We start from the raw sequence: 22,925 nt of genomic DNA, 5'->3' as shown, positions 1-22,925 counted from the left end.
ATTTGCCAGTTGCAAACGCTAGGTCAATGGTGGAAATATACATGCCTCCTTAAAAAAGATATATCAACCTTGGTTCTTGTCTCTATAAAAGATATTTATCTTATTTTACCCTTTGAATGATATTTTTGATACAATGTTACTGCGTAATGCATACAATGGACTGTTTCGGTATAATGGATAGATCATCATAAACAATTAAAGCATATATCAGGCATGTAAGCGGCAATTTTGAGGGAACATTGGAGGTGATGGATGCAGGCAATTTCTTAATAGAGAAAGGGGGTACGGTGGTCACTCACTTTCTTAAAGAGTGGTATTTATGAGTTTAATATGGAGAGGTCAACTCTCACTGACTAATCAAATCTTTAAACACAACCTATTCAGATTAAGATAGTATTAAGAGACACCATTTAAGATAGCAAAACTAAGCAAAGAGTTTCGTCTTTTTAAACCCATTGAACCATTATGTCCTTACTGAGAGTAATAATTTCAATAAAATAATATTCATGTATCTACTTCATAAAGGATCAGAAAATCTGAAGAAGTTTATGGTTTGATGAGACTTTGACAAGTACTTTTGATGAAAGCATAATATACCGCTTGGGACTTCTTTGATAATAAAAAAAGTTAAGTCTTGTCTCTAAATTGAAAATTTAAAAAAAAATTGTATTTTTGCTCAAAGTAGTTATGGAGAATCACACCAATTTTCATGTTTCAAAAAATGCTAATAAAATAAAATTTGTATTTCTTTTATTATGTGTAAATTAAACTGTATTTTAGACAAATCTATTTATCATCAGCAAATAATAATTTTCTAGACAGTCTCTTTTTTTTCGAAAAGGCGAAAAGAGTTTCGTCCTTTTATAAACATGTAAAATATTTATTTGGCGTAACTTGAATTAATATGCATTTCAAATACTTTTATATAAGCGCATTTTTAAATAAGTGTATTTGTTCCTTACTCTAACAAAGAAATAGTTTACACTTAAATTCGTTTATTTTATCAAGTCTTAAATTACTAATTTATATTCCACATGGAACACAAAGGTATGTTTCTACAAATATATAGAGAAACTCAGATCCAAATATTGATTTTTTTTCTCTTCTTCAATTATGCTGTAGTCGTTCTTCTGAACATTAAGGATTATTAAATGTTTTTATGGTTTCATATTCAAACTGAAACTCATATAAAAAAAAATATTAATACTTTCTGTGCATTTTTATACAAATGTTTTACTGTTAATTATATGTACATTTTTTATTTTATTCAGTTCTTTGATTTTATCTATCACATTTATTCTCATTCCAACGAGTCAAACTATCACACCTCTTCACTAAGGCGCTTTTGTGGAACGTTTTCTCAAACAAAAAAGCGTCAAAGAAAAGTGCTGAATAGACCCTATTATTTTCTATTGATGGACAGGATTTTTTATACATTATTTTCTGTCAAAACTTACATTAAACTTTGTTGGAGATAACACTAAAGAAAAAAAAGATTGAGGGTATAATGTTTTCGTGGCATATTTGTGATTGTGATTTGAGGATAATCACGCTTCAATTTGCTGATAATTAATTACGTAAAGCGGTAGTTACAAAGTATGCATATAGAACGGTTATTTTTTCGGATATATTTCCTACAAGAAGATAAAGGTGACAATGATTTTCCCTGTACTTGGGTTTTTTTGTAAGGTATTTTTGGTATGTCGAGAAACTTGACAAACTAATCTTAATATACACCTTGTTTTCCCTTAAATTTTATGCATCAGTTGGAAGAACGATATGAAGCCAACGTGGATGAGTTTAATATAATACTTATTAATGGCATACGAACCTGTAAGATGATATTCATTTGATTTGGTTATAGCTAACATATATGTATTATTTACCATTGCTTGCAGCTTTTATGTCAATAGCTTCTTGATAACTTGCAATAATCTATTTAATAATACGCTATTCTATTATATTCCACATATTATGACAATTAATTTACATTTTTATCATGTTTTAGCCACCCGATATCATACTTTCTGGTATATAAAACGGCTGTTTGCTATTGATATATCGACAGAAGGCTTTCTCAAGTGTATAGATTGTTTTCCCGCTGAAAAAAGTCATTCAAAAAAAATAAGCTATAGTTTTTATGATGATAGAGTCATTTCAGAAAAATCTGATCTTACAAAGTGGCGTCCATTTTAGTCGCCTTACATTTATATTATGTTAAATGCACATAAAGCACTTGGTGTCTTTTCCCAGGGAATATGAAATACATTTAAAGATCAAAATGATATCGGGCAAAAGTCTAGAATACTCACATAAACTATACTAGGATAATGCAACATTCACTTTTAGGTGTGGAAACGGTTTGGAAATGAGGACTTGTAGACATTATGGGGTAATGAAATTCTCTATATAAAAGTGGCGTCATATATTTCTTGTGTTCTGATTAACTAAAGGCTTTGCAAAAGAAAGGTCTTTTAACTGAGGTAAGACGGTACAATATTATTTTGCTAAAACTAATGTACACTATTCAGAGTATTTTTTATGAAGTACGAACTGTATCAAACATGCATGTATGTTATAATACTAAAATACAATAATTTTAATCAATAGTGGGACATTTATAAATACATGTGTATTTACCGGATGAATTACAATTTTCCTGTATTAGGAGTAATACTTTTAGAAATTCAAATATAAATTTCAACATGATTATTAAATAAATATTATGTTAAGTTAAAGTATTGGTTAACTTTAAAAACGTGCATGTAGGAGTTGTTCTTGATGTAAGATCAGAAATCTGTGGTATACATGTTAGAAGAATCGAGTAACCTTAGTTGTCAAAGAAAACCTTTAGGCTTCATTATGTGTATATGTTGTCCATGTTTATATCTTAATCACGTGTTCGTGTTCATAACTGGGGCCCAAATACCCAGGAATAAATTTCATCGATCGTGTAAACATGTAGATGGCGCTAGCCCGGAAGCAGAAACTCTCTAATTTGTGTCGCAAAGGAATGCACAAGACCTTAAGTATAAGTTTAACTGAACTAGAAAATGAGTTGAATGGCCGGTCTGCTATATATAATTCTTCAGAATAGGTAACTTGTGTATGTGAACGCATTTAGCCCTGGAATTTTTACGATTTATTCTTACATTTTTTAATAAGAAAAAATCATGTATTGATTTTTACGAATAATGATAAGCTTGAATAACACTTTTTAATATAAGAAAAGGAAGTCTGATATATTTACTGTATCTTTGAATTTCCTAGAACATATACTAGTATATAAAAAATCGATTAAGTTAGATATTAAGTCTTACACTTAACGATTACAAATTCTAAAGCATGAATATTTACTAATGCATAGTTACTGTATTTCTCTACACGTATATATTTTTACCTTGGATTTTAGAAAAAATTGATAAAAAAAAATTGCCGAAAGGTAAAAATTAAATATGTAGTGTTGATGTTTGCTTTGTATGATTGAAAAATGATCAATAATTTAGATGATAAACACAGCATTTCCTGACGTAGAGAAGCTTTTTGTTTGCTATCACACAAGTTCTATGATATTAATCACATATAATGATGAATGACAATTACAATTAAACGTTTTAGTCATATTTTAAATTTCTGATAGAGATAACGGTTAGAAATCAAATGTAGCACTTTTATATGTGCACAATACTGTATTTCTACCGGTCAGCCAACATAATTTTTTCTTTGCACAGAGAGAGAGAGAGAGAGAGAGAGAGAGAGAAGTGGCACATCACTCAATGAGAAACAGTAAAAAAATATTAAAATGTAATTACAGCTACAATAGACAGTTTGAATGGTATATTTACTGTAAGTTATGAATAAGGAAGGTAATATTTAAGAATGTACTGAAAATATGGGAAAATTAAACTTCTTATAATGAGGGGTTGGTCAAAAGGTGTACTAGTATATGGAATGGGCTACTCCTTTTAACCAAAGTAGAAGGATGATGTCAAGCGTCCGTATTACTATACAAACATTATCTCAAATTGATAACAAGTCACGTTGACTACTTAATTTAAAAGAAAGGTTCTGAGTTGTTGGCGTAAACATGATTAATTATCAAAGATGAAAGACATATTACGTATTCCACAATAGTATGTTAGTTTATGTCTAGATATGACATACAGCAGCTACCATTGTAACCCTGTTGTGAAATAAATAAAAACAGGGCAGCGTGACAATAACAAACTAAATTGTATAACACCTTAAATGCACAATAAAAATGCTAGCAAAATGCTTAGCTTCTGATGTACCTATACATGCAACGAGATTTCCAACGCCCATTGCCCGCAATATCCATTTGACTCATTCCACTAGCCCATGCGTTGGAAGCTGCTCCAATGCGGAAAGAATGAGTCTTATACATTTTGGTGTCCAAACCTAGCATTCTTATAGCCTTGTTAAATACCGATTCTGCTTGATATCTGGTCACTGGATAGCCAGACAAATGAATGAAAAAGGCTCCGGGGGAATTTGGTCTTAAAGTTGCATATTTATTTAGATGTTGGATAGGGCAGATTGGGCTAGCGGGCACTAAAGTGATTGTGGCACACTTTCCCTCTTGATCAGTTTTGGAGTGTCTTAAGGTTATGATGACTGAATTGCTGGTTGATAACCGAACATCGCCTAGTTGTATTGCATGACCTGGTTTTACTTTTGAATCCTGTACTAGCTCCCCTATTCTAAAATATCCAAAAAATGCTGTGCAAAAAAGTGCACTGAATAAGATTGATTCATAGTTTGATAGGCAAACCTGAGGAAGAATAGAAATTAGACCTTGAAGGATGCTGATGGTTATTGGTTTGCGATTGTCAACTCTTGTGTTCATACGACTAAATCCGACCAATACCTTTTGTAATATAAATGATTTTGTTGTATCCAGAAAACCCCGGATTCTGCAAAAATATGATATTCCTGCAATATATGCTTTGACTGTGCTTGATGAGAATTGTTTAAATGAGAGATACGCTACAAAATGGATCAAGTCATTAGGGTTTGGTGGCCAAGTTTGATTACGTTCATAAGCATGGCAAAATAAATTAAACTGATGAACTGCTGTCATGTATAATTTCTTTGTGTTTTCAGACAAGGAACAACTTAGCAATTCTTGTGCTCGATATTGTAGATGAGTCTGAGGAATGAGTCTGGAACAGTCGATGGGAGCTGGTCGGCTTCTGGAAAGACATGTCTGAATCTGTTCCACTGCAGACGAGAGAGAGAATCAGCTTTAACGTTTTGAACTCCTATAATATGCTGCCCTTTAAATTGAATATTATGCACAAGTCCCTTCAGGACTAACAATCTTAAGAGAATCATGACTCTGGGTGATTTGGATGTTTTAGTATTTAAAATGGTAACAAGTGCTTTATTATCTGTGTGAAGAATTACTCTTTTTCCCACCAGCTCCATACCCCAAATAGAGAATGCCATTGTTATGGGAACCAATTCTAAAAATGTGATGTCCCTAAATATGCATGCCCCTTTCCAGGATTCAGGCCATGTTAAAAAGGCCCAATGAGTTCCAAAAATAGCCCCACAACCTAGGTTTTTAGAACCAGCACTGTCTGTGAATAATTCTAACTGAAAATCATTGGCCCAGTCTACCTGCTTATAAGAATTTATACCATTAAATGACTCCAGGAACACAATCCACATTTGTATATCTTGCTTCATTTCGGAAGAAACTCTACGTTTGTGATAAGGCTTGCTAAGGCCGGCTGTGGCATCATACAAGCGCCTTACGAATGCTCGGCCCGCTGGAATAGCTCTAATGCAGAAATTAAGTAGGCCAGTTAGTGACTGGATTTCACTAAGGGTCACCTTTTTACGGTAAAGAAAATAGTTCAGTTGATGACGTAATTGACCCAATTTGTCTAAGGGAATACTAACCGTCTCTGCAACTGTATCGATTTCGAGTCCTAAAAACACTAATTTTGTTGTAGGACCCAAGGTTTTGCCGTGGGCTAGTGGAACCCCTAATTCATCACAAAGACTGGTAAATTTTGACACTAGATAATGGCATTCCTGAGTCCCAGGAAGACCAGCTAGTAGAAAATCATCAAGGTAGTGCACTACGTTATAAGATTGACACAGAGTTTTTAATACCCATTCCAGAAAGGAAGCGAACTTTTCAAATTTAGAACAACTTACTGAACACCCAAATGGCATACACTTGTCAATATAAATGTAATTATTTATCTTGTAACCCAGCAGCTGAAAATCAGATGGATGAACCGGAAGTAAGCGAAAAGCACTCTTGACGTCCAAACGAGCCATTAACGCACCTGAACCTAACTTTTCTAACATTTCAAGGGCTTCTTCAAATGGGGTATATCTAACTGAACAATACTTGTGATCAATATAATCATTCACACTATCACCAGCTGGGTGAGACAAATGATGAATTAGGCGGAAAGTACCATCCTTCTTTGGCACCATACCTATCGGGGAAAGTCTAAGGTTATGAAGTGGGGAGTAAGGGAAAGGTCCAGCAACCCTGCCCATATTTATTTCTTTGTTAACCAATTGTATGGCTTCTGTGGTAAGTAACTTTAGAGACTTAAGGTTGTTACAGTTGTATGGCCGTCTAGGACCTTCATAACATAATCTAAAACCAAATTGAAACCCCTCTAGTAATTCGAGGGCATTTTCCCTTATAGGGTATTTTGCCAAATATTTGGATAATGCTGGGACTTTAATGGGAGTGCAAGCAACATTACTGACGTCTAGCATGCAAGGGAAGGGGGATTCTGTTACTGTTTGTGGCTGGTTTAACTGTTGACTGAGGACGCCAGGTTGATTGGAAGTTTCCAGATCTAAAATTCAAGGAATTTCGAGTAGTGTTTCTACACATTGTGTATGGGTGGGGCTGTGAGCATAATATACACAAATGGCTATAAAGACAGTTTTGCCTTGAACATGCGCCCCTGTAATTAAAATTATAGAATTTCAGAGGCTGGGGTTGGTTTACCAAATGCTGTGGGGAAGGTGCGCTGTTGTACATGTAAAGCAGCCATAGCTCCTGATCCACTATAGCAAATGACATTGAAGGATTGCACTCTTTCTTAAGTCTGAATTGGATGTCATAATCGCGCCACCCCAAACCATTGACCCGATTTGCCCCAAGCCGTATTGTGTGAATATATTTAAACAGGCCTGAAGTTTCTGTGGGATGAGCCAAAGCAAAGATAGATGCATAAACAAGGAAAGCATCCGTCCAGACCTGAATATCAGTGATGGGTCTTAATTTGGATTTAGCAGATAGAGCCAAGCTGCCATTTTGAAGTGAGAAATACTTTGTATCATCATTTGGGTCAGTTTCGGTTCTATTGTTAATCAAAGATGCCAAATTAACATATTCCCCATTAGCAATTTTAATTTTGACATTGTTGGGTACATTATGTCCCAGTTCATTATCGTAACTGGATACACGTGCATTCGAAAGTTCAGAACCAGACTGAGATGTACCTTCTTCCTGCGACTGAGGACTCCCTCTGTCTTTTAAGATGGTGGATATCCGCTCCGCCAGGTCTTGCAGTTGGTGAGGAGGTAGCGGCTCCACAGGGGGAGTTTCCTGTGCACCAAGTGTGTAGGAAGGACCAGGGATGGACTGTGGCAGTTCAGGTGCCAGATTCATCTGAACTTCAGGATAATCAGTAGTCGAAGGGGCTGAAGGAGGCTCTAGGAGAGGCGGTTGCTTCCCTGCTCGTTTCCGAGGTTGATAGGGTTGGCTCTCGCTGCTCTGTGTTTTTCTCTTCGGCATTTCGTTAAAATCTTCTGCTTTGACTGATGATGTAAATGCGTACTATAATGACGTCAGCAATTCATGATGTTCTCACTAATTTTCGCGCGCAAAGTCATTAAAGCTCAAATTACGAAATTTTATAAAAAAAAAAGGAAAAATATTGTCCGTTCACTTTGATAAATGGATTTAACCTTAAATGGTGAAATCCTATTATTTTGGTTGATCTTTAAAGTCTTTGCAAAATTTTTGTTGTTTTCCATAGAAGGTCATGGACCTATACTTATTATGGAAAATAATGGGTTCATTGTTCCAAATATCACAGACAATTTGTTTTTATGCAGAAGTGTTAAAAAGATCATTACATGTCTGGTTTTGAAAGTTCAAATTAATGCCCACACAAAGTCAAGGTTTTTAAACTACTTGTGTGTATTTTGAGGACACATTATTTGTTTCAATGGTAAGAAAGGTGGAATAAGGTACTTGGTCCACGATGTTATTTAGTGAGTTTTTTAATTGAAATGTTCTGGCCACATCGTGCATCTTTCATAATTGAGCTTTTTACTTTAGATAAATAGTGCCTGTTTGGGAGGGTAACAGTTGAAATTCACACTCCGAGGAAACCATTGTCAACCAACGCGAAGCGTTATTTAATGTTCAGCATGTCCCTTGACTGGAATAAAAGTTCCATGTCATAAAAATTATAAAATCTTGCAGTACAAGAGAAATCAATGGAATACATTTAGACAAATTTTATTGCTGACCAGTAATCCTCCGACTATTGGTTTTCACGATTGATAGTCAATCAGTTACATCCTTTTCGCCAATGTAGATAATAAGTGCATGTTATGGGTTTTACTCCAAACGAAATTTCTAAACATTTTACTAATCTTGGACTTTTAAGCATTGCTGATGTAAGATATTTAAATGAAATAAAAATTTTAAAAAATTGTGCATTGTGATAAAGGACGTTACGCATCTTTCTCAAATGACCAGCTTTGTTTTTTATCTTGTTTATTTGTTGTTTTTTTTAAATGTTACGTACAGTGGTAATGGAACCTATACCTTTACAACCAATGCGATTTAGTAACATTTTTTTCTCAAAATCAGGTTCCCTTTTTAACCAAGTTTTGATGGACAAAACTTGACGAGAGTCTGTGTAAAATATAAAGGATATAGGAAAGGTAGTTGAGAAAACCAGTTACTAACCAATTTAAATTAAGTTTAATTTAAATTGAAAAGACGTAGGAGTGATAACAGTACATTATGACGTTAAATTGTAATCTGCAGTTTATCTAAAACTTTACTGAATTGTTATACAAAAAATGATTTTATTTGAATTATGGAATGGGTATATTGTATAAACCTCTTGAATTTGTGATATTGAATTAGACATTAAATGTATTAATATTGGATGTATTTTATTTTTTGAAATCGAATCATAAAAATAGACATAACTCAATTACTGTTTGTTCAAATCCCTTAGCTATTGTACTTGGTCGTTGCAGCAATACACGCCGTATCTCTATTGGGTAAATGAATGCAATGCTATTTTCTTTATATAAGAAAAATAGTAAAATGACTTGAGAAGATGAGACAATAATATTGAAATAAATCTTCTCTGTAGTATTTTTAATGATGAGATAAAAGCATGTACCTTCCAAGAAGTACCACGATAAATATCACCCTGTTCCTCTAAAGATGTCGTAGAAATAAGTTTCTTGATCCTAAGATAATTTAGTATGGTACAATATACAATCAAATCTGCATTGCATTACTCAATCATGTTCATTATTATTTCAAAACTGAAAATTCAAATTTAATTCATTTTCATGAACAAATTGTCCTCACCTGAATAATTGTAAAAAAAAAAAAAACAAATAAAACTTGTTTTTCTCCTCTCCATGTAATCAAATTTTGATGGCGAGGTCAAGCATTCCTAAGACAAATAAATATATTATATCAATTAAGCCTTCGCATTGACAACTTAATTTGAAAGAAAGGTTCTGAGTGATAGGTGTAAACATTAGTTATCTCAATTATTTTGGTTGATCTTTTCAGGGTAAAATTAATTCTTTTGCAGTCTTTACTAGGTATAATAGTATGTTTTTCATCAACGGTTATGGACCTGTGCTAGATATTGAATTGGGTTCAATGTTCAGAATGTCACAAACAATTCACTATAATGCACTAATGTGAAAAAAAAATGTATTGGTCTGATTTTCAACGTTCCAATCTGCACATAAAGTGTAAGTGTTTTAAAAAAAAAATTCATGTGAGGCATTAATAATGAATATAAAATGTACAAAACTCGACATTTGCAATTGTATGATACAAAATCGATCAAAAGGCATCGAAAAGACATACGTTAACATTTAAATGATTTTCAAAAATAAGACTAGAAAAATGACTTATTTTCTTGCGGTTTTTTTTCGATGCAAAAATTAATGTTTCATTAAGCTTTACATGATACCCTAATACGCTCCTCTAAATTAGCTTTTAGAAAGTAGGAGTGAAATAATTAGAGAAAATTATTGTCCTATACTTACTCTCATGGCTGTCCAAAAAACTAGGTGTTAGTCATCTTTAAAGATTTTAAGCAAAATTTTAGTTTTTCATTAGAGATAATTGAAGCAGACGACAAAACGATTTCTGATACATGTAAATATTTATTTTATGATCACGTGGTATATGCATCATCATCGTTTGATTATCAGATAGAGAGAGTAGAACTGAGGTGCGGATTACTAAAGCATTTGATAGTAAGTAATATAATAACTACTTATCAGTTTATATATGAGTTTTAAAATCATATAAAAATATATCAATTTTATAGGTATAAAGCAAATTATAACGCAAGGACAAGAAAAATACTATAAGTAAAATGTGAAGTAAAACATAAGCAATTACTAGTTGAATATTTTTTTAAATGAACAACTTGAAACTGAGAGATATTAAAAGTTTGGAAAAATTGGTTTTGCAAGAAATCCCACACGACGCATTTGATGTAATTAAAAAACATTTTTTCTATAGTTTTTCTATTCATAAACTAATTAATCAAGTAGTAAAAACGAGATGCTTGGTCAAAGAGGTAGGGCCACGAAGGGTCAAAATCGGCCTAGACTCCGAATTTTACGATATTACCAGGAAACAATCTCAGGTCAATATACTTCACAAAAATAAAAGTCTTGGTTTTGTTTGGTCCCTATCCATGCTGATCTACGCATGGAAAGAGCGGTTGTTTCATGCTTAATTACAAACGTTCAATGACGTGACTGACGTCACATTTATTACAACATGTCAGAGTTGTTTACGAATACATATCAATGGTACTACAATTAACATCAATATAACAATAACACTTTTGCACCAAATACTTTGTTTTAGAAATAAGCAATTTTTGGAATTGTATAATTTTTTGCTTAAATATAATGTCTTCTTTTTATTGTTTGTCTCTTAATCATTTTAAAGATGTCAAAGTAACTCTCGGCGTATTTTGCTTACATCGTTCTTAAAATAACTGAATATTTTTTCCTGCAAATGGACCGTAAAAAAAGATGTGGAGGAAATAGTACAATTTTAATCAATCCTTGCTAATTAACAACTTCAGTAATCGATAGTGATTATTATTTTGTATATGACGTAATGTGAATACTCCAATAAAATATTATTGAATCCATAGAATATTTCCTAATTGGTCTAATTAATATTACTATGACCAGTTTACTTTAATTTCGTACAAAGTACATGTACGTTCATATCTGACATACTTCACAGTTTGAAAAATATATTGAAATAAAAATCAATAAATTGTTATAAAAATATAATCTTTTTTAAGCAGAAAAGCATTACCATTGAATGGTTAACATACATGTAGTTCGATGAAATTTCTTAAAAATCCCTTTGACGTCATTACGTATACCTCACAAGTGGTTCATACGTATATGGTTTCTAAAATTCAAAATGGTAGAATGAAATATAAGAAATAAAGTAAAGTCCATAAAATAAATTACATGTAAATTCCCAAACTTAGAGAAATGTTAATAGGCCAAAATGATTTCTTTGACTATTTCAGTGAGCAATTAGCATTATGTTTTAGAAAATTTGTCGTTATAAACCACCATTGTTCTGCATCGTGCCAGATTCCACATTTTATTTGTTTGATTTTTTAGTTGCAAGTCGCAATGAGATGTTAACTGTTTTTTAAAAAAAATTACTTTGTACGTTTTTCTTTAAAAGGTATTATTTTCAAAAAGTTGTTTTCACTGTAATAGAAGAAACTTAATTAAAAACTAATAGAAATAAGGATGCAATAGTAAGATGGAAGGTACATATAGAGAAAGCAAATGGTGTGTATATAAACTTTCTATTCTATTGATTGAAAAATCCCCCCCCCCCCTTCTGAATTTTTGAATAAAAGTTCATTATACATGCACGCTTAAATCTTACCGGAGGCTTGTCATATTAATCTATAGAAATTGGTGGGGGGGGGGGGGTTGGGGGGGGGGTTGTCGGCTGTAACTTAACTAATGATTAAATCATATTAATTAAAATATACGCGATTAAGAAGGGGGCGGACGGAGTGAAGCGATTGTTAACGTTCTAAAATTGAGTAAGATTGGGCAATTTCAATTAAAAATTAAGTTCATTTGAAAAGTAAATTAAAATAATAACCCTAGCTGTTCGAACATAGCTTAGTTTGTATTTTTGTTCTAAAAAAGTATATTTTTGGAAATTTGTTTTAATTTCTACTCATATGTTGATTTCATGACAAGATATGTTTTTAATGTTCTTTTCATACTCAAATGAGAAAATATTAAAAATTTGTAAAAGTCCATTTATAGACTTAACAAATATAAAAGAGAAATTCCAGCCGCTAATACATTCTTTATCATTTACTTTGAGTCAAATTAAAACATTTTAAATATTTAGTATTAACGGTGTATCGATTATATTCCTGGCGACATATCTGAACTTCATTGGTGATATATTTTTTTTATCATGATATTCAGTGAGAAGTTCTTCAGAACATCAAGTATAACCCAAGTCTGATAAGTTATAATTGCGACAACGCATTAAACAATAGTCATTACTTTAGACATTACTCATCTTGTACAGCTTTAAAAGATCCATAGCATTAATTGTGTTTACACTTGGAGTATCGATACTGGGGTGGATGACGTAATCATAAACGATGTGCACAGTGAACCAATCAGAGGTTTCTGGTAATTATCGCCTCTATTTCTTTACAGAAAACCTCGAAACCAGAGCCGCTCTTCTCAGTGAGTTGATTATACCCACGGCAAAAAGGTATGCATTGTTTGAAAGATTATTCAAATTACTTTAAAGTGTCATTGTTTTTTATTTGTCCCATCACCTTTTTTTAATTTTTACTTATTAATTTTCTTAATTGTAATTGTATTTTTGTGTACATGTATTATATTATTATATCATATTCTTTTTTTTATCAGATGAAAATGAAACTAAATGTGATGGCGGTTATTGTAACAGCTCTTTTTGTGAGTGTGGACGCTTTCATTTTGCAAGATCAGGACAACCAGCCAGATCTTTCTGAAGCAGATTCGATTCCTGTAGAAAAACGAGGTAGACTCTCATTAACTGCTGATTTACGGAGCCTGGCGCGCATGCTTGAAGCCCACCGAAAACGTTTCATAGCAAGTAGATTCCCATACGATTCCATCCGTAAAAAGTTGTTCCGATACGGCAAAAGAAGCCCTGTACCAGAAACACTGGAATACAACGAAGGAGAAGACAGATCAAACGCCCTTGATTCTGAATTTCCGAGTTTAAAAGTCGAAGAAGAATCACCCATCTATAACATAAAACGCCAACGTCTGTCTGTGAACGGGGCACTATCATCTCTTGCCGACATGTTGGCGGCCAATGGGAGACAGAGGATGATGTCAGAAATGGCCATGAATCGGCAAAGACTTTTTGGACTAGGGAAATAGTTAATTAAAAATTTGTGTAGATATTTCATACAGTTACTCCTATTCCAACTAACTTGGACAAGCAGTGTACAGTGTGCAAAATTTCGCCAATTTTATTTATATTCTTTCGATTTTCATTTCTTTTCATATAAGCAGGTAAATGTTCATTATTTAGTCTGAAACTTTTAAATCTATCATGGTTTTAGAATAGAATCACGATAGTGATTAATTTCATTAAATTAAATTAAACCCCAAGTATTTGTTTTTAATAAAATCAATATGTAAGACATTTGACATTTGGACTTTCTTAAATAACAATACTCATGCTGAGAATATGTTCGATAGACAGAACTATTTTGATTATTAAAGAAAAACAATTGGATATAGACAACAATTAACCTTTGGAATACAAATTTAAAAGACATTCAAAGTTAAATACACAGAGCTTTATTCCTCCAAGAATTTCGTCGCGTCGGACTGGTTAAGAGAGTAATAGAAATCAATTACGGGGGATCAACATGTATAAGAAAGGTCGGGAATTATCAGTTAACAATTATATAGTCAATTAGCCTCTTGCAATAACAGGACCGATGTTTCATCATCAAAGATTGGCGACGGTCATTGTATGTCACATTAGTCGATCGTCTGAGCAGCTAGGGTCAACTTCAAATGATGGGAAATCTATTATCGTATGACAATACGCCAATATACGCCAAATTACATTTGAAGCATGTCTAGTACGTATATGGTTATATACAATAAATGATTTTAAAGTGATCGAATACTGTTCAGTTTTCATTGGGACAATTAGTTATACGAAAATAAATAATGTTTAGACCGGTCATATATTTTAACAGTACGCCAAATCCATTCAAATTATTTGAAATATTTTGTATTTATCATTCATACGGATTTAGCTTTTAAGTCAAACTATCAAATTTGACATATGTGACCCACCTTAAAATCACACACTCACCAAAACAATTGATTAATCTCAGATTTTTTTTTAGTTTGTAGATTTAGTTAACCGTTAGATGCTTTTGTGGAAACATCTTTTTTGCTAATTCCCTTTCATTCTTTATAATGTTTATAACATTGTATAAGCAAAACGAATGTAAATTGGTATACATATCAAATGTATATTAATTTTGGGATGAACGAGTATACTACTTTTTTCAAAGTCAAACTCGAGTTCAATAACATTTTGTTCAATATTTTTACTTATTTGTCATAAATTGAATTATGGCAAAACAGAGATATTTTTAATGAGGTTTTTTTTATCTATCCAATGTAAGTGCAGTAAGTGTTTTACCAAACACTATTAAATCATCATGAAATTACACTTGTGCGAGATTAAAAACCTATTAGAGTATGAGTAAAAACTTTCCAAAACTTCTTCAAAGTTCAAGTTTCTGAGAATACTGTGAAACAATACATGCAATATAAAATAAAATTTGGTATTCAAACAATCACATCGGAGTTTTCTCATAGATATTAATTAATGTTAATGATTATTTAAACACAGACCCATGCATTTCAAATTTTCCAATGCTATTCATAATTGGTGCTAATTTTCCCTACTTTCATCGACACAGCCCAAAATAAAGACAAACGCCAATATGTGTAATAATTTAATTTTTTTTGTTTTTGCAAATAGGACGGAACATTCTCTTTGGTGCTGTTGTTTAATTCGTTATTACAGTTATTCAAAAATCCATTTTCCACATAAAGATTTAGCTCGTTTACATTACTCTCGTTGCTTAAGTAATCTCGTACATCCATCACGAAATTCTATTGCTAAAAAACACGTTGCGGTTCTGGGGAAACGCTGTCCTTCTCAAAGAGTTTAGCACACCCCGCTGGCGAGGTAAAAGTCTCGAGTTAGCGTCATTCTGAACTCCTCGGAATTGACTGTTCATGGATACCGTTCTGGACCGTGATACGGGTAACGATTGTCGGGCACCTGTTCTCGGGTTAACAAATGTCCTTCTTACAGGGGATGTATTAACAGAACGTTGTTGTTGAAATGCTCTTTGAAAGGGTTGTCTTTGTATTGTATTGAAGTTCTGAAAACGTCCATTTTGAACATTCTGACGGTTGGCACTTAAGTTAGTTACTCGTCTTTGAGAATTTACGGGCGTCACTGGTCTTGATTGTGGTAACCAAGTTTGCCTTCTTGATGTTAAGAAATTATTTCTATTTCTTCTTAAATTCATAAGATTGTTTCTATTATTGGCCTGGGCTTGATGGTTTGCCCCGAATGAGTTTCCGCCCCGATTTTGTAAGTCGGATGTTGAGATGGTTCTCATACTTAAACCTCCATTAGAATCACCGTTTCTGTTATTTCTCAGTATTCTGTCTCGAGTCCGAAGGAGACTATTCACCTGTTGTGCTCGGTTGCGAAGTGAGGTTCTCGTTCCTTGTTCATTTTGTCCTCTGTTTCTGGAACTTCTATTCAAACTATTTGGTAATGTTCTTTGAGAGGATAAATTAGAAGGTTGTGCACGAGATCTAGAGGGTGGTGTTAGAAGTAACACATTATTTGCAGGCCTTCTGTTATTTATTTCCCGAGGGCGTATATTTTGAGCTTCCACCATTTTCGGTCTTTCTGTCGGTGAAACAACAGTTAATGGCGCCATGCGTGCTCTTGGTGAAAACAAGAACATGTTTCGATTGATTGGATTAATCGCTTCTAAATGTTTGTTTCCGTTTCTTGATTGTTGTTGTTTACCTACACCTAATTGCTTTGTGATGTCATTATTAACCAATCCAGCACGCATATTTTTAATTGTTTGAAGCCTCATGAATATTTCTCTTGCCTTTGCTTTCGAAATATTGTACGGATTTTTGCTGCTTTGAGTATTTTTAACAGATCGCTGTTTTGCTATGTTTCTTGGCGCATTTAGCGAACCACTTTTGTCAATAGCACGGTTAAACAGTGATTGCTTTTTGGTTTCAGGTGCAATTTCTTTTAAACTTGGTAAAAAACCATTTCCGATGTTAAGCGGACTTCTCTCTATATTGTGGAAGTTTTTATTATTGGGTTTGTTAAAAGACGTTTTCTGATCGAAGTGGTGAATAATTCTTGGTGAAGGTTTCACATTCTGTATCAAAACAGGCTCATAGTTTTGTTTTATGGGACCACGAAATTTGCGTTCCTGGTTTATTGGTCGATTAGGAATGTACTCCTCTATAACACCCTTTGTTTGAACAATTTCGTTGTTTATAAAATGCTTTCCTCCTTTAACAAGGTTATCAATATGATCTTTTATAAAAATCTCTTCACTAAATTGTGTTGGCTCTGCGCTTCCATATATTTCCGGGGAATTCTCTATTATGATATCACTTGTTCCGCCGCTGGAAGACGCAACGATTCTATTCTCTTCAAGACTGTTATAAAGGAAAACTTCTTCACTTCCATGTGAGTTTGAATCACTGTACAAAACTATTTCTCTGGAAGCGCTTGACGAGTCTCCTTCGATCCGAATATCGGCACAATTTCGGAACTCCTCTTGCAAACCACAACCAAGACAACTTCGCCCGTCTGGATCGGTACCCCAGCTGTTTCCTGAAGGAGAAAAAAACCCTGATTTTTTCTGAAAAACTTGAGTATTTTCCGACGCTAACTAAGTTTCTTGGGGGAAAATCTAGGAATTTAAATTTGTTGAGTGCTTTAATTAACTGACCCTATCACACTGACAGAGAAATTTTGCTTTAACAATTATGAAAGCCAAGTCTAGTATAGTTCATGCTATATAGTCAACGGTATAGTTGCCGACAGCCAGAAAGTTTTGTTTTCAAAGCGACACATGTGCACCTATTGGTGTGTATTTATCTTTGTATAGAGAACACCGCTTTTAAGATTTGAATGATTTCACTGAGCAAGAATTCATATAAAATATTCTCATTAATTTTATTCAAAGGAAATGAGCCATCGTTACTGAAACAAATTTCCAGTGATACGTTATTTAACTGTGGCTCGTTTTTAAAAAATGCTCTTCAATGATTAAGGAGGCTGGATAGTCAACAAATTAACCCTCAGATCTACCTAATATTTAAGATATGATTTTTTTAGCTAAACTACTAATAAGGAAAGAAAAAATCCACATATTTTACCTTTTAATTTTGGGGTATTTTTCTATATTTTTATATACAGCTCTCCTTCTAAAGGAGATCAATAAACTCAAAAATGGCCAAGACCATCGAAACCCTTTTAAGTAAAACAATATCTACGTAAAAACTGACATGTAGGTGTTTTGACAATGTGTTGAGCTATTTTCACAGTAAATCATTCGTACATGTATGTTGATTAAAAATAAATCTTTCTAATTCGAAATAGCAGACAAAAATTCAATTAACGCTTACTTAATACATATTATGATGTCCGAGAGTTTGACTTTATGTACCTTGATAAGATTAAAAAAGATTTATAAAAAAAACAAAAAACAAATCCCAGTCCCACTTTTAAACTCACAAGGTTATCACGTGCTGCTGCAAATGATATGAATATAAGTAATAACGAACAAAATTTATTATATACCTGTTTTGTATCGCCAATTTAGAACACATTGAGAACATCTCATTCCCGCGGGTATTTCTAAATGTAGATTATAGATATCTATTCCCTGGTGTTTTTCTGGGTAATATCTTGTGTAACCGCTCTTTTCGTCCCCTTCTTTGATGTGAAGCAGATTTCGATCCAAACACTCCTGGGTTACCGGAACGTTTGGTCTGTTATGGGGACAGATTCGAAACTCGAAAAAACCCTTGTGATGGGTGGTCAGCTTCACTGTGACTGGTATGTATTCTGTCCCTGCCGGGTATGTCTCTGCAATGACTCCCTGGGCGTACAGACCCCCAGCCTCGTTTTCCTTTCTTCCCAAGTAGGGATCCCCACAGACTCCGCATTTCCCGCCAGATTTAATCAGCCCCTTTGAAATACGAATCTTAAACTTATGCTAAGGGCGCTAGTAATGTACGATCATTTATTTTAAAGATGCGTTTATAGTAAATATTATTTCATTTGCAAGAAAACATGTGTTTTCAAAAAGTTTAAATTGGGGGATCAAGAAGTAGAACCATTTTTGAAGGAGAATTTGACGTTGATATTCCTAGTGTCTATATAATAACTAACTTACAAAATATACAATAACATAGATCGTCTATAGTGTCATCATTTTATGATCACTGATATTTAAAAGTTAGGCATTTTGGTGACACATTGCTAAATATGTTTTCTTTTACTCATAAAACCTTTCATATCACATGTTTAATAAGGTACATGTATAGCAAGTTATGGAAAGCATGTCACAAATTGTAATCTAGAATAGCATCTGAGAGAAAATTCTAGATATTGAAATTAAAGTATAAAGTTGATCAAAACATTTTGTTTAATTCACAACAATTGGAGTATAAAATATCAGCAATACAAATCAAGACTGCCCACTTCTCATGCTAAGTTTCAATGTTCATACCCATGCAGAGGAAATAGAAATCAGAGAACAAGAGAATCATTTAATAGATCAATTAATACATTGTCAATATTAATCAAAATTAATTTCTACAGTCGGGACCAAAAGAAAATAAATAATTATTTCTTCTAATTTATTTAAAATTATATTCTTTAGTGGTTCACCCGCCCCTTCCCCTCAGTTCTGTTTATTTTTAGAAAATATATAACGATAATTTTAAAAAAACCCTCTAAGATTTAAATTTTAAATGAAACATTTATTCATTGACCATGCAGAAGTCACCATAATATCCATCAGCAGTATATGATGAATGGAAAATTTAAACTAATATTTAACAACCATAATTAAGATTTAGCGCCTTTTGTTTGCGTTACTGGTCTACACATGGACCAACGTACAGCTTGTAAATTACCTGTCTTCCTCCACAGTAAAGTGAATTGTCATTGTAATTCTTAGGTGTGTTGAAACCATGCCTCCATAGGGATGAGCGCTGAGGCGGCCAGTCCAAGTAACCGTGTGACACCACGTGACCAAAAAGGATTACAAAGAGGCCAAATGTGAGAATCATCCTGTGAACAATATGACTCTCTGTTAATAGAAAGGAAACCATATTAAGTCCAGTTTGTAATAACTGTTAATTAAAAGGAAATAATCATAAGTCCGGTTTTGAGCCACTGTTAAATAAAGGAAATGTTACTCCAGTTTAATTATGTTCATATTCGAACACTTATAATATAATTTATATATATTATGACGAATACGCATTGTCTTACAAAATTTATTTTACTTTGCTGTAAAGCATTTCTCCGAAACATTACCTACATAAGCGGTGTTTTCTTGCAATATGACTTATTTTTCACTTATACTAATACATGTATTATTTCCTTGGTTTGTAAACAGATTTGAAGGGTATGTTTATTACATTGGATATGCCTGCGTCTTTTTGGTGTTGATTTCTCGCCTGGACGTCACTTCCCTTCTAAAAAAGGAAACTAAACCGAGGCGTTGACAGGGTCCACGAACCGTGTCTCCCAGTGTTAGGGTTTACCCACGCCCGTAAGCGCGGACCAAATCATGATCGGTAATAAAAACGATATTAATCCAATAATGCATGACGAAACGGTTACTCTTAGAAGGACGGGATTGGTCGAACGATATAAAAAAAGTGTTAGTAACATTTCAATACACCCACGTTATTAACACTCTTTACAAACAGAAAGCTTTGCACGGATTAACGTTATCTTCAATCCAATCTACAATAAAATGTTCCTGCTAGTTTACATGTACATTCATGAACCAATATCTTTTTTTTTTTGCTTTAAATTATTCTCAAGAAAAATGAGTCACAGTTTGTCTTATAAGGAAGATAAATGTGTGTCAAAAACGTGTCAAACTTCCAAAAAACACGAAACGCGGGATTGATTCGAAATACCCCAAAAGACTGCAATATCTAGGTGTATTTGATTACAATGAATTTGAAAACAAAACAACCCATTGGGAAATTTTGATGAAACTTTTTGGGGGCAAAATTTCAGGTTATTTTCCTTTACACAATAGGTCTGTCTGTTCCTCAGCCACTTTAGTTTAATATAAAAAATAGTATGTCGATACAGTTGTTGTAAAACATACGATTCTCAAGGTAGAAAAACAAACTTATTAGCTATGATATCAATGGTTTCTCTTTTGAAAGAATATTTTGGATACAGATCTGAATCAAGGGATGTCACAACTGCTATCATGATGGCATATAAAAAATCAAAGAAGCAACTTTTTTGATGATGGCGAAACGCGATTTAATTTTCTAAACAATTCACTAACAGGAAGTAAAATTTAATATCAATATCCTGAGCCAAGCGTTTAAACATATCTTGGAGACGTTTGCTATCATGCATGTGTTTTGTTTTTTATTAATTAAGAATAGAGAGTAAAAGAATTCAACTGATCCTGTGTCCTTTCGAATTCCCCTTTTATTTTTAAGATGTGGTTTGAATACACTTTTCAGTGCTCTACTTGAACGTCTTTTCTTAACTTTGCCCTGCATGGATGTTTTTTTTTATTGCCCAACATGAATGTCTCTTTTTTTATATTTTAAAATTACTTAAGTCTCTTTTCACATTGCCCTACTCGAATGCCTCTTTTAGTTGTCCCACTTTAATATCTCTTTTTACATTGCTCCACTTCTCTAGAAATATACTTCTATGTTTAGAAAAATAGCTCACAAAAACAGCAATTAGGTAAACAAACGAAAGACTTATTAAAAAGGCCTAAATAACTTTTTGATAATTATACCATCACTTCAGTTATATAATATCGTAAGAATTACAATGAATTCGTAGACAATTGTTGATCAAAGGTTAAGAGATCATTTTATATAAAAATGGCGTAATGATATTTAGGAATGTTTTTACTTAGGGAGTTAAATATACAGTATTTATAAAACAAGTTTTGAATGTAAACGCTACGTAATATTGTTATCCAGTAAAATTTAGAAATACGGATCATCATTTTCCTGTTGAAGTAGGAAGACGGAGCAGTGTTCAAAGGAGTTAACGTCATTGTAACTTGTGTACATTAACAAAATTGGCGATGAAGTTCATTTTATTTTAGAATGTAAAGCATTATGTAATTTAATCAGTTTTTCGCTTAAGGTAACTGTTTTCCCACCCAATGCTAAATGTTTTTGTGAAATTATGACTTCAAATTACTTCGCGACATAAAAAAAAAACTTTGTAGGTTTATTAAAAATATTGATCAAATTGTTTGTTCACCCCATTTACGTTCTGTTTGACCTTAACAATGATATTTATATTCGTTATTTTTATGCCTCACGTATATCATTCTATGTTTTCGAGTATATATAAACTAGAATTAAACCGAACTAGACAATGACATTATGTCTAAATGCTTTCTACGAGTACAACATTGCCAATGGATGGCCTTTATGATCGACTTTTTAAAATGTTTGTTTAATCCTAACAAATGAGTGACGTACGATTTTTATATGATTTTCCAACAGTTCAATATTTATATTTAGACAAAACGCTTCTGAAATTGGTTATTATTGCAGACATTGAAATTTTAAATAATAGAATATATTTCTTTAACAATTTGCCTTATTTCAACATTTAAATATGTTCACTTTTCCGCAATAAAAATTCAAAAAAAACAAACTATAATGACCTAAAAAAAAGATACGATTATTCATATTTCACTAGCTCGGCTGTTGAGCATTACTTACTTTCCATTATCTTTGTATAACCTCCATTTCCTCCATATTTAGCCCTTCCTATCTCACCATTACAATACGGAGGTAAAAAGAAGAATTTCCAACCTCGCCGCTTATCCGTCACGCATGGATGACGATTCAATACTTACTGCGCTAACTTAATGACCAACTGCATTGTCCGTCATTGATAAAAACATAAATTTGACACATTTATAGATCGTATATGTGTCAAATATCGAAACGTCTAGATTAATAAGCTGTCCGTGGCCTGGCCATGTTCTGCATATTGCGTACCTTTAGAGGGATAGTTGCTCTCTCTCTCTCTCTCTCTCTCTCTCTCTCTCTCTCTCTCTCTCTCTCTCTCTCTCTCTCTCTCTCTCTCTCTCTCTCTCTCTCTCTCTCTCTCTCTCTCTCTCTCTCTCAGTTGTTCATTGCAAATGGAAAAGAACAATATTATTTTTTTCCAATCCTTTGAATCTTAAATTATTGACATATGT

At 33.1% G+C, this 22,925-nt stretch overlaps 2 protein-coding genes and 1 long non-coding RNA gene across 3 annotated transcripts; 1 reads left to right on the top strand and 2 right to left on the bottom strand.

Moving 5' to 3' along the window:
* Positions 1-2,408: 2,408 nt before the first annotated feature.
* LOC105347951 (uncharacterized) lies at positions 2,409-13,986 on the top strand. Its single transcript, XR_004595869.2, has 3 exons — positions 2,409-2,483; positions 13,033-13,090; positions 13,252-13,986. It is a non-coding gene; the product is annotated as an uncharacterized lncRNA (long non-coding RNA).
* On the bottom strand, positions 4,132-7,965 carry LOC117680591 (uncharacterized). Its single transcript, XM_066084515.1, has one exon. The coding sequence runs from the start codon at positions 7,799-7,801 to the stop codon at positions 6,755-6,757; it is 1,047 nt and encodes a 348-aa protein (XP_065940587.1). The 5' UTR covers positions 7,802-7,965; the 3' UTR covers positions 4,132-6,754.
* A 4,277-nt stretch (positions 13,987-18,263) lies between the features above and the next one.
* On the bottom strand, positions 18,264-22,590 carry LOC105347950 (uncharacterized). Its single transcript, XM_066084409.1, has 3 exons — positions 22,441-22,590; positions 19,615-19,790; positions 18,264-18,662 (listed from the first exon to the last, which is right to left on the bottom strand). The coding sequence occupies exons 1-3, from the start codon at positions 22,445-22,447 to the stop codon at positions 18,264-18,266; spliced, it is 582 nt and encodes a 193-aa protein (XP_065940481.1). The 5' UTR covers positions 22,448-22,590.
* Positions 22,591-22,925: the final 335 nt, after the last annotated feature.

The sequence above is a fragment of the Magallana gigas genome, chromosome 5 (genome assembly GCF_963853765.1).
Source record: "Magallana gigas chromosome 5, xbMagGiga1.1, whole genome shotgun sequence".
In the NCBI taxonomy this organism is placed as follows: domain Eukaryota; kingdom Metazoa; phylum Mollusca; class Bivalvia; order Ostreida; family Ostreidae; genus Magallana; species Magallana gigas.
Note: the sequence above shows the minus strand (reverse complement) of the source record. Positions and strands in the feature narration are given on the sequence as shown.

What these genes read in the sequence shown, in the direction of transcription:
- LOC117680591 (XM_066084515.1), bottom strand. Translation starts at nt 7,801, where the DNA reads ATGCCGAAGAGAAAAACACAGAGCAGCGAGAGCCAACCCTATCAACCT.
- LOC105347950 (XM_066084409.1), bottom strand. An exon ending in TTTACTGTGGAGGAAGACAG is followed by an intron (nt 18,663 to 19,614) that starts GTAATTTACAAG and finishes CGTATTTCAAAG; the next exon opens with GGGCTGATTAAATCTGGCGG.